A 12,047-nucleotide genomic window follows, 5' to 3' on the forward strand; every position below is an offset into this window, starting at 1 on the left:
TTATAGCTATTTTGTCAAACTAACAAGATTAATGTTCAACTTTCTCATCATTAACAATCCGTTTTGGTATCAAAATATAATTTCAAATTATAACTTTTGAATGTATTAAATGAGTACTTCCCAGTTAGCTTGGATTTGTTCATTTAATTACATTTGATGAAGGCTAAATTTGATTGAAAGGGAACATATGGTTTTGACATCTAGATTAAGTGACTGTTTCAGTAGTAGGTGAAATAGTTCAAACTCCAGTTAACTTTGTAACCTAGACCTGATTTTAACTGGGATGTTTTTTCACTTGTAAATGATCAAATTCAATCAGCCTTGTTTGCAGCTCATAAAAACATCACCACCTGTTAATTAAAGGACATCTTGAGTTTTTATTAACAATCAATATCTAGTTGACACCCAGGGTTATCATTTATATGCATTTTGTTTATCATCAAGAAAAACTAAATGAAAAAATCCTAAAGCATTTACTTATTGTTTTTGTGAACATTTTGAAACCTGGTTTGTTCACATCTGCTCGCAGCCTTCTTCACTTCTCTTACTGGATAAGTTTAAGGTGCATCATTGCATCCGTTATTTGGTTATTGATGCAACTCATCTCGAAATAAAATGACCTTTACCTGACAAGACATTTCGGATGCATGATTCAAGATCTTCCTCTGCTGCCCTACAGTCTGTTCCACCTTCTGGAATCAACACCATGAGTACCAGAGAATTTGTACAATGAAATCACAACTTCAAACGTGTTTAGAATAGTATGACTATTGTCACTCAATTGTAATTCATCCACCTCACATACTCTTTGATCCTTTTCTTGTTCATTATTGGGATATTAGGCCTGATGTCCTGCAATGTGACAACAAATAAAATGTATTATTATTGTAGGCATTTAATGCTGTTGATGACATTTATTTTCTGTGCTAAAACAAGTCAGCAGTTGTGCCGTGACCCAGTAACAGCTCCATTCAACATCTGCAGTGCTTCTGGATAAACAATAAGACTAAAGTATCCTGTGAAAATGTGTGCCAGTAGAATTAGCCTATAAATTAGTGTGAGAACACCTCTTCCTGCTGTAGCTGTAGCTTCCTGTTTCAATATTGCACCACATCCCGCTCGCAACACCCACCCTCCCCCTCCCCTCACCTCCCCCCTTCCACCCTCAACTCAACCATCAGTTCCAATCAGGCCTGTGGTTCCTCTCTGAGACCCGATGTGTTAGCAAGCACCCAGAGGGAGGACGAGGGAGGCAGCTAGCGGTGGCTTTGTGCAGTGCAACCAGCAGCAGAGCATTTTAAACGCTGGAGCATCCTACTACTGCAGGTCTCCACTAGGAGAGGCTACAGTCTAGGTCATGAATTTCACAAATATCTGTCTCCCTTCTTCAATGCATTTTATTTTTTTAACACATTTTTATTAAACTTTTTTTTGCATCTGTTCCTTGTGTTGTTTTTCTTTCATACTATAAACAGGCATTGTTTTTAACAGTCAAAACTTTATTTAAAATGTCAATCAAACGCATCTGTTGTATTAATACAATGCAAACCTTGTAGTTTAATATTTTTTGGATACGATGTGCTAAGAGATGATATAATTATGGCAAATGCTATTAGACTAAATACCAGAAGTAAAACATATGTACTGAAAACATAATGGTGTAAACTTAACTTTTAAAATATATTGGAATAATATGCATGAAATCTACCACAAAATAATGAGGGTAAGATGTGGAGCAAAAGACCTGAACATGTCTGGGCATGTTCTCTGTAAAAGATGACCTGTCTAGGGTGAAATATGATAACCTGACGTCATGATCTGACCAATAGATTGAGAAAAGTATAATGGTGTCAAAACTGTCCCTCCTATCATATGACCTATAGGTGTGGAAAAATGGCCAACGTTCCCAGCATAAAGACGATGCACGGCTCAGTAACTTCAGTTCTTCTTGGGGTGTTATTACTGCTAAGAATTACTCCTGGATTTTTTGTCCACACATAAGTCCTGCTGCCCTACACATCCTGACTTCTCTTGGTGATTTTTTTTGAAGGTCTTTAAAGAAATTTTTTTGACGTTTGAACACGGTCAAGTCATAGACTCTGGCCTTGATTTGTAACTTAGTTTACACTTTATCAAGCTAGAAAAGTTAAACTACATAGGTAGTATTACTGTAGAATCAATAAATAAAAAACTATTTATTAACTACAAAGAACAAAATATCCCACAATTTAGTAGTGCATCAAACAGATATCAACATAAATTCTTAGCAACATTCATTTTCAGAAAAATTACAAGTGAAAAGTAGTAAAAAGTTTACAGTACAATGAAATACCCACCTAATGGCTAACACAAACACCTCACTAAAAAAGGTAAACACACCGTCCATGTCTGCTCAACTGTTTTAAAAAAAAATAAAAAATCTCTCCATAATTGTGTGTCAGAGACTGGGATTTTCTATTATATAAGGAGTGAGAAGCAAAAGCAAATTATCCAAAGTATGGAAATGCGCTGCTGTAGGTTGCTCATAAAATAAGCAATAATAATCCCTGATCAGGTGGAGTCCAGTCTGCCTATACGTTTCACTACACAACAGTTAGAAATCTAAAGCCCCAACAAGGTTCAGAGTGAACTAAAAGGAAGTGATCAACAAGAAATATCTTATTAAATATTTCTGCACCCTCCCAGGGAAACATGCATCCCACAGTACTTTGACCATTGGTGTTATGTTCAGCACTTGGCATAAAAACTGCGCATGTATATCTGAAAGACTATACATTCATCTGGTCTTTATAAAATACTTACAATATTGCACGTTCAGATGTGATGTTAGTGTTGAAGAAGTCATTCTGTAATCCTTTGTAAGAATGTGTGAATGAGTTCTGAGGTTAAAAACAGGCAGGTTCACATCAAGACACTTTGCATGGTTGTTTTCCTCGACGTCGACTCTTAAGACCTATGAGAAGAAAAAAAACAGCAACATTATTATTAATAGACACTGGTGAGGTGAAACTGTCAACAAACCTACATTCTTAATTATGAACCCTCAGATTTATTGATAGAATTTTCATTGTATTTTTGACTCACTCTCATTGTCCTGTACAGGGTTGACGGTTTGCTCAGACGGTGTCCTCTGGTCCAGTTTCGACTGTTTCTTCTTCCCTTTGGATGGAGATACCACAACCACCTCAAAACTGTCCTCAATCTCATCAGTCTGACTTGTTTCTGTGGGTGAAGGGCATACGCTGCTGTTAACAGACAGCTTACTGGAAGATTTCCCCTTCAAGAATTTCTTCCTCCATGAAAACCGCCCCTTTTTGTCCTGCTTGACTCCGTTTGGCTTCGTAAGGCTTTCACTTAGGGTTTCTGAGGGCGGTGGACCCATCCTCTCACTGCTGGTCAGTCGTGGCCTCCCAGGGTCCATCTCCCCGGGAACCTTGATCAGCACTGAACCCCTCTTAGGTCCTCGCTCCTGCAGAGATCCTGGTGGACGTGGAACATCTCCAAACGCCAGTGCATATTTGGGGTTGTAGTATTTGTGTGCAGGCACCTGGATGTCAGGATTTGGTGAATCCCCTAAGCTAACCTGGAAGCGGGATGTGGTTGCTGGTAATGGGGGACGTTTGGGTTCCACTTTGGAACGAATGGTGGTGGTCACAGTGGGAGCCGGCGGGCTAACGTGAAACTCCTTGTAAAGGTCCAGCTTCTCAGAGATGGCATAGAGCTCTCGGAAGTCCCGGTCAAAGAAGTCAACCACCTGTCCTGTCATCACAGTGATCATGTTTCTGTCCATACGAGACGTACACCAAGAGAAACTGGAACACACATAAGATTAACAGTTAGAGGCTTCTTTATACTCATTGATCCATTAGTTTCACAGCAAATGCTAAAAGTTTTAGTGCAGTAACCATTCATCAGACAGACTTAGGTCATATTTTTGTAGCATTAACCATTTTTGCATTAGTAGTAGTTCCTATCTTTGTGTTCATGATGCAAGAAGTACAATATCAGTTGCTAAGTTGGTCTACTTGTTAGCTCCAGACTCCAGACTAACTGTACTTCCATTGAATTTTGTCCTGACAAGGGGTTTGATATGCTTTGATTTCAGGTACACCACATCGCATGAATCCACCAGCAGTAAGCCCCTGGTCCATTTAACCGCCAGCTGGACCCTAACTGCATGTCAGTTCCCAGCTTTCTTTTCCTATATTTAAAAGTAAAGTATAATAAGGTGAAAATCCCCTGCCACAAAAAAAAAAAAAAAAAAAAAGCTGATATTTTGTCTTGAAAATTGGTCCAAATATTCAGGATGAATTGCAATTATGTTTGTGGTCCGCTGGCATTTCCTCTAATGCTATTATCAGGTCAAACACATTTTTTCATTCAGCACTATTGTTGCTGAGCAAACTGCTTGTAAAACTGCTGATACTCATCAAACTCAGCTGTGAGTTCACTACCAATGAGCAAAAGCTAGCGTGCTAACGTGCTAAACTATGACGGTACGAGTAGTCAGACAAAGCACACAAAGCCAAGATTCATTAGGCAGTAAAACTAAGCACAAGTAATTTCATTTAGTGATCTGAAACCTTGCTGAACATAACTAACAACACACAGCTGTGTGTATACACAAACACTGGAGGTCAAATTTGCATCAGATCAGTCTGTAAACTGAGAGAGAATTTCACTTTGGGTAACTGCTGCAACTTTAGGCATCTCCAAATAATTCTGGCTAAATTAAACTGTGTGTGATCATTTTTTTCCCCTCAATTTCAGTGATTTTTAGCAACGTCATTGAGTTAATTGCTGACATCTGATGTTCCAGAACTCAGTGATTACATGTCCTCACAAAGCATTACCGCTGATAAAAGCAGATAAACAGGTTTGTTGAAAGTGTATTCCGACCACACCACCATCCCAGCTGGGCATGAACAGGTGTGATATGTTGGACTGTAATGCAATATGGTATCAGGAAATTTCTTAATCCTACACATAGAGGTTAGAATATTTACTTAATTTCTGAAATGATTATCTATGGTATAAATAATTAAGCAAGAACAACGTTTTGGACACACACACATTCTCTTTCCTCACAGGTGCATGAAAGCAGTAAAGTAAAATTCATACCAACATACACACAAACCTCACCTGTAGGAGCCAAACATGACTTTGTCTCCATCTACCAGCATGTATTTATTACAGAGTGACCCAGGGAGTCTGCCGAAGGACAACCCAAAGCCAATTCCCTGAAGCATTCTGGCCCTGATGTTCTGCAAACAGCAAAGGGTAACAGTCAGGTCATAAAAAAGGAAAACAACACAGTTAAGAGGGTAGAAATTCACCAAGGCTAAAGCAGTTGATAGTTTCAATTTTAAAACCACAATGTCAAAATCAGTTCAACTATGCCTCCTACTGGCTGCCTATGCAAGGAAATATTTTCAGCTCTGCAACATTGCCAAGTATGTACGTTATAGTTATCAATCAGCACAAACGGGTCAGTCAGTATTTATTTAAATGACGGATCTAACCTCCCTCCTTTTCCTCGCAGGCCTCCACCAGCATGTTTGGTTAAGGTTATGTGCTTTTGCTTTGCACCTATTACAGGCTACACTTCTCTGCACTCACTACTGACCTACCTAATTAACTGAGTTATTATTATTTGTGGTTCATAAGTTATTTTAACTTGTGAAAGCTTATATGCATATCTATTTGTTTGCAATTTTTTTATCATATATCGTATGTGCAAAAAATAAATAAATGACGTAAACGGACACCTGTATGTATCAAAATGTGCTACAAGGCATGATGAGAATATATTAACACATTTGGTGATTTTATTAATACGACTGGAAATATTGTATGGTGAGGATTAAAAATTACACAGATGCCTGTTGAAGGTGGCAGTAAAACTCATTTGTTTTAGAGATCTTGTCTCTTATTGTTTGTGTAACTATTTTAATGTCAAGCCCTTTTTGTTTTACTTGTTCTCCACTTTAATGGGAGTAAAATGGTATCAAGGTCATATTTATTCATATTTCTTGGTTTTTATGTATCAGGATTTGTTAATAACAGTGACATTTCTGTGACAGACTTTACTGTCATCGTGATTAAGGTGACTGTAAATGATTGCTCCTTCAGTTTCAGTAAACATTTATCAGAAATGTCCAATTTCCACCTGTTATTAATAGTATTTTCTGAGGAGGCCTTGGTCTATGTAGTGTAGCAAGCAATAAGTCAATGAGAAAAACCCACTGCCTTTTGAACAATAGATCTTATGTTGACGCATACTTAAAATTAATTTTAGAATATAAAAGTGCTTTCTTACCCGGAGATGCTGTGAGCCAATCTGCAGTCTGAAGCACATATCCAGGAAGTGTGGCACACCTTGTTCATCCAACAAGATGTAAACAGGCACGGAGCGACGCCAAGCTGCATCCATCAAGTCCTGCAGTATTTGGATGTCTGTGAGCAAGTCCATCACTATGGCTATCACCTGCAAAAGATACAGCTCAGTAAGCTTTCAAGTCGAATGCAACAAGAACTGATATGTTTTGGTGGAAACACGTAGGGGCCTGGATAAGCGCTGGGTGATAAAATTTTGTTGAAGGTATACTGAAACACTGAAAGAAAAGAGTGGTAGAGTTTTCATCTATTTAGTGCTAAAGATAACCAGAAATGCAAAATACTAGATGAAAAGAAGCATGTAAACACACAGCATCAACACAGTAAAACTGACGCAAACAGAGCCCAACGCATTACTAACACAGCGGCAGAGAAGAAAAATGTGTTGTGACGTGAGAAACCGGAGTGTCAGCTTAGGCTCACTGCTCAGGTTCTCATCCATGCCACCTTTCAGTAAGAAAAGAAAAAAATTAACACACCACTTAAGGGCAGAATTCCTCCTAGAGAGCCAACAAAGATCCATGAGGTGAAGCTAATCTGTCCAACTGAAGCACTTTGCCACCTGCTAATACTCTAACCATGAAGGTACTGTAGGGCCTCATGGAAAAGCCTTCGCTGCAGGTCATACCAGAGTGGAGACAGCCTCTGTATTATCCCTGTGCTGTGTTCCAGTCTGAGCTGACAGATCATGCAGATAAAGCTTTATAACAACAAAAGGAGATCAGCTGAGGAATTTAGGGCTTAAATGCGTCTGTCTTAAGAAATGCTCCGGTAAAGATTTTGCTTATCCCTCTAACAGTGCTGGGATTAGCAGAGGTTTACACATCACTTTTACCAAATAAAGGAATTCCTTCTAACCAGTGGTTGTGTGTGCAGGCTAAAAAAGACTAAATGTTTTGTGTGACTGTTAAAAATCACTACTGAATACAAAAAACAACTGTGATTACTAGGTCAACAGACAAATAAGAAGGAACGAGCGGGACAGACTGCAAGTTGTTGGACACACTGTACACCAGCATCATAGATGTACTACTAATCATGTACCACCATAGGAACATATCAGGATTGAAGCTAACTACAATAAGTTTAGACAAGACGATATCTAAAACTGTAACGTCCACTAAACGTACCAGTCCAGCAACAAATTTCATTACAACTGTAATAAAAGATGAATAAAAGCTTACTAATCATTCTGTAACTGTTAGATCCTCATTATTAGTGGGGCTAATGCTGATTTCAGAAAATGCCTGATAACTATCCCCTACAGTGGGTATAATTATAGACCTTTGTGAACGACTCCCATTCATATACTTGAAATAAACACCCAACAGAGACACTGATGATAATTAACCACACATCACAGGAACTCTTGTGTTTATTAAAACACATCAATGTGAGTTTTGTAACAGCATGAAAAGCAAAACAGGATATCAATCATCATCTGTCAACAGATTTACATTTCATTTATTTGCAGTAAGGAAATCACAATAAACCATTCCAGTGTTTGTCTGTTGTTCTTAATGTCAAGTTTGTATTGTTTTCTCCCCCTTACAGGACTGGAGTTGGGATGGAACATGCACTATTTGCAGAAAACACATATCAGAACAAAGCAGCTGACCCACTTCAGTACATAAAGTTCATCCTCACATCCTGCTCCTCTTCACGATGTCAGTGGTGAATCCAGCCACCACTTACTCTCATACATATGAGCTGCATTGTTCAAGTAGTACATTAAGATATTTAATCAGGAATTAATCTAAAAATAGCAAAAATAATAATATAGAAATGCTAAATATTGAATCCAGTAACCTGTTAAGTCAATAATCGGTCGACCACTGGTCTGTTGAAGTCAAGATACATAGAGCAGAATGTCGAATGTACAAACAGATGACCAGAAGCACTGTTCTTCCCTGCAGCTTAACAACAAGCTCTATAAAGCAGCATTGTCAACTGAAGTTTACAGGAAAACAATAGCCAAAGCCACAGCTGTAGCAGGTCCATACTGTAAAAGATCAAGTGGGGACAAACAGAACACAGGAGGTCCTTTCAAACATGTAGGGAAATGTTTGGTACAAGTCGAGGTGCAGATTTGGGAAATGTGTATTACTCAGCTGGTTCACTGTTCTTTGAAAAGCAAAGTGGTGGAAAAACTATCCCTTTAAATTTGAAACAAATGGTCCTCTGTAAGGCAGAAAAGATCCGCTGTTTCCACTCAGAGTCTCACTGAGGAAAAATGCTGAGTGGGCCTGTGAGGACAACAACAGAGATACAGGCTGAGACTTGTGGACTGCAGACTGAGAACTGGATCATCACTATCAAGTAAAATGAGAAAAACAAAAAAAACAAAACCGATGAGGAGAAATGTAATATCTATGCACAAAGATGAATAAAGTTCCTGGAGAACTGGTTGCTCAACATGTGCTTTTCTGTTGAAGACGAGCTGCTTGACTTTCTGATAAGTCAAAACAAAGCTGGTTGTTTAGTTACATTCCTTCATGGACACCAAGCTAAACCAGCTGCTGTATATTTATGTCTGAATTTTTGAAAAACACTCAGTACAATCAAATAAAATAAATCCAACATGGGTATACTATGAAGGTCAATATATGGAAAGCATATAGCTGGCAGTTTTTATTCCTAGTTAGAAATTACCTGAAGGAGAAGCAGACTAGTAAGAAAAACACCCAGCCGATGTAAACCTGCCATATGACTGTCATGATGAGGCAATAAAAGCAAGGTGGAACAACACACTGGTGTGCAAACTGTAAATCACTAAACATATGAGGGAAAACAGCCTTCTGCCAAGCACCAGTGATCTTGTTTCACCACTTAAAATACCGAGGTACAGTATGAACTGATTTGGAACCAGGAACAAAGGAAGGTGAGAGTGTAAGAATGTGAGCAGGCAAGAAGAAAGCAACAAAAACAAAACAATTAAAGAGAGGAATACAAAAAGTCAACATCAAATAAAAGAAAGAATGAGGAGGTGAGTAAACAGGAGAAGAAAGAAAGGAAGTTTTAAAAGAGAATTCTGGGAAAGTGCAAAGAGCAGTTGTGCAACAAAGCCAATTAAAAAACCCGGAGTGAGTGTTTGACACATGCTCTGGTTGTCCTCCCTGACCCAGTTTTAAAGAGGCAGAATAAGGCAGGGTGAGCCCAGCAGAGCCTGTCACTGCTGGACTGTGAGCAGGCGGAACAGATGACTCAGCTCAGCTCCACCAGTCCATGAGTAAACATTACAAGTGGCAACTCAGACCGACTTTGGGCTCTCTGTTACTGTGTGAGGGGCACTAATCACTCCAACACTCATACTTCCTGGGCCTCATGCAGCTAAACAGAATGCACGAGTTGGCTTTTTAGCTGTTGCAACACATGAACTACATGATCAAAAGTATCTGGACACCAGCATCCACTCCTTCTCTGGTGCTGTGTTCCATGGCTTCAGCCCTGTCAGAATAAAAGGATATTTATAGTACACAACAGAATGATGTTGTAAACAGCAGTGTAGCTTGACCCCAATGTTCAACTTCAACGGGGCTGTTATTCCCCATAGTAACAATGATAATATATTTATTTTAATCTTTATTTTTAATACTGCAGTTTTGAATTTGCTCGTATTTTATTTGTTTATCCTCAAAGACAGATCTTTCCACTGATCAAATGTTTTTCAGCCTCTTATGGGTATATATGGGTGTCTTGATATTTTAGCAGTTTCCAAACTTTCATAAATCATGCCATCAAACTTTCCTTTGACACGTACTTTGAACAAATCCGCTCGAGTGTTTCCTCGTCAGGCTTGTGGTTTAATTACTGGAATTCCAAGAAAAACCACGGAAGCTACTTTTCTATGCCCCACCAACTGAGGACTGGCCAAATCAAACATATGCGACACCAAGTTTCCTGATAATACCAGACTTCCACTTCAGTGATAGCAGTGTACTGTGAACGCCTTGGGCCGAAGGGAATTCCAAGCTTTGAACAAGTACTAAACGCTTGGTAAATTCCTGTAGATGGGGAAACAGAAAACAAAACTGCATTCTCACACAGCGCTGTCGCCCAATGGATCTCAATTTATCACACTGTATTCTTGAAAGAAGATTTTTCCTCCATTTCTTTTTTTTTTTTTTTTTTTAAACAAATTGTTGTCATCATACATCATATGGACCAGATCACTTATAACCTGAGGCTACAAAAGGATGTAGGGGAAGGATATTGGGGGAAAATGGACCCTTTGCTTACAGACACATCTATACTGTATGAGAATGCATATAGGTGGACAGACGAGGATGATTTTATGTATTTATTATTCTATGTAAGGTGTGACTCCCTCACCTTGTTGTTTGTGTTATGCATTTGCAAACACGTTTGTAGTAAAAATTAGAAGAACAAAGTTTAAAAAAAAAAGCTGTCAACACAAAAAAGCCTCCTGATAGGTTATTTGTTAAAAAATGAAAATAATAAAAATGGCATTCTTCTTTCACATTAGCTCAAATCCCAGTCACAGCACACCTGGTTCAACTTTTCTACCTCACCTGTGGACTGTGTTTTTAAACAGACTACTAAACCCAGCTTAGCTACTCTTAACTTTGTCTGTTAAAGCACTGTTAACTGGCAATAAATAAAGCAATCCTGACATTTTCCAGTTGTTAAAAGGTATCATGCCAGCTTTAGCCCGCAGCTGGCCCTCTCCGGACCCTGGCCCTCCTCCTCCTCCTCCTCCTCCTCACCTTGCTGGCCTCCTGGATGAGTCGCCTCACCACCTCCTTGATGTGGGGTCCGCTGTCTTTGGGCGGGTGTGTGTGCACGGCCACCCGGGTCACCCCTCTGAACAACCCCCCGCTGGGCCAGCCGATGTCCAGCGGCGGCACCTCAGTGTCCGACATCTGGGGCCAGTAGGTGGAGTGGACCCCCGAATCCGCGTCGGTACCGGCGGCTCCCTGCTCCGACCTGGAGGGGGACGCCGTGCTTCTGCTGTCATTCCCGGAGTCGTACCGTTTGAAAGAGTTCTGAAACAGTTTGACCTCCCTGGCGGACAGGAAGTCTTTCATGTTGTCTTCTTTGAGTCGTGTTTTGAAGGCGCCGTCCCCATTCCTGAGCAGCTCCTCGATGGCCACGCGTTGCTCCTCGCTGTAGTAGAACTCCGGTCTGGTCTCCGGGACTTTGGCTCCGATGTGACCGTCCTCCATGCACATGAGCTGGGAGTCGGCCATGGTCGGCTGTCTCCCTCCCTGGAGCTCAGGAACCCTCTAACGCCAGGAGAAGTCACCTGCCTGCTGATGTGTCACTGCACAGGTAAAAATAAAACCGGGGAAGTTTTCTTTCACCTGACCGGGAGGACAGAGGTGGGGCTGAGATCATGATGCCTTCAAGTGCCAGAGGAATAAAGAGCATCTACTAGAGTGTGGGCATGTCAGCATGTACAAAATATAAACTACACTTACTCAATGACAATCTGATTGTTCTGTTGATGTTGTTTGACACTGAGTACTTATTAGTGTTTCCTGTCATATTTTGTAAATAATGAAGGTCTAGCTTGCATTGCCATTTCTGGTAATTCTGCCACGTTACTTTAATAATATTTCTGCTTACTGATAGTATGTGTTTTTCTGGGATACGTGCTTTCCATATATTTTCTTTAGCTCAAGAATGTT

At 39.9% G+C, this 12,047-nt stretch overlaps 1 protein-coding gene across 1 annotated transcript; it reads right to left on the reverse strand.

Moving 5' to 3' along the window:
- Nucleotides 1–2,180: 2,180 nt before the first annotated feature.
- On the reverse strand, nt 2,181–11,713 carry fam83fb (family with sequence similarity 83 member Fb). Its single transcript, XM_023283939.3, has 5 exons — nt 11,124–11,713; nt 6,320–6,487; nt 5,143–5,264; nt 3,085–3,812; nt 2,181–2,953 (listed from the first exon to the last, which is right to left on the reverse strand). The coding sequence occupies exons 1-5, from the start codon at nt 11,604–11,606 to the stop codon at nt 2,907–2,909; spliced, it is 1,548 nt and encodes a 515-aa protein (XP_023139707.2). The 5' UTR covers nt 11,607–11,713; the 3' UTR covers nt 2,181–2,906.
- Between the last annotated feature and the right edge of the window lie 334 nt (nt 11,714–12,047).

This window comes from Amphiprion ocellaris, chromosome 4 (genome assembly GCF_022539595.1).
Source record: "Amphiprion ocellaris isolate individual 3 ecotype Okinawa chromosome 4, ASM2253959v1, whole genome shotgun sequence".
Taxonomy (NCBI): Eukaryota; Metazoa; Chordata; class Actinopteri; family Pomacentridae; genus Amphiprion; species Amphiprion ocellaris.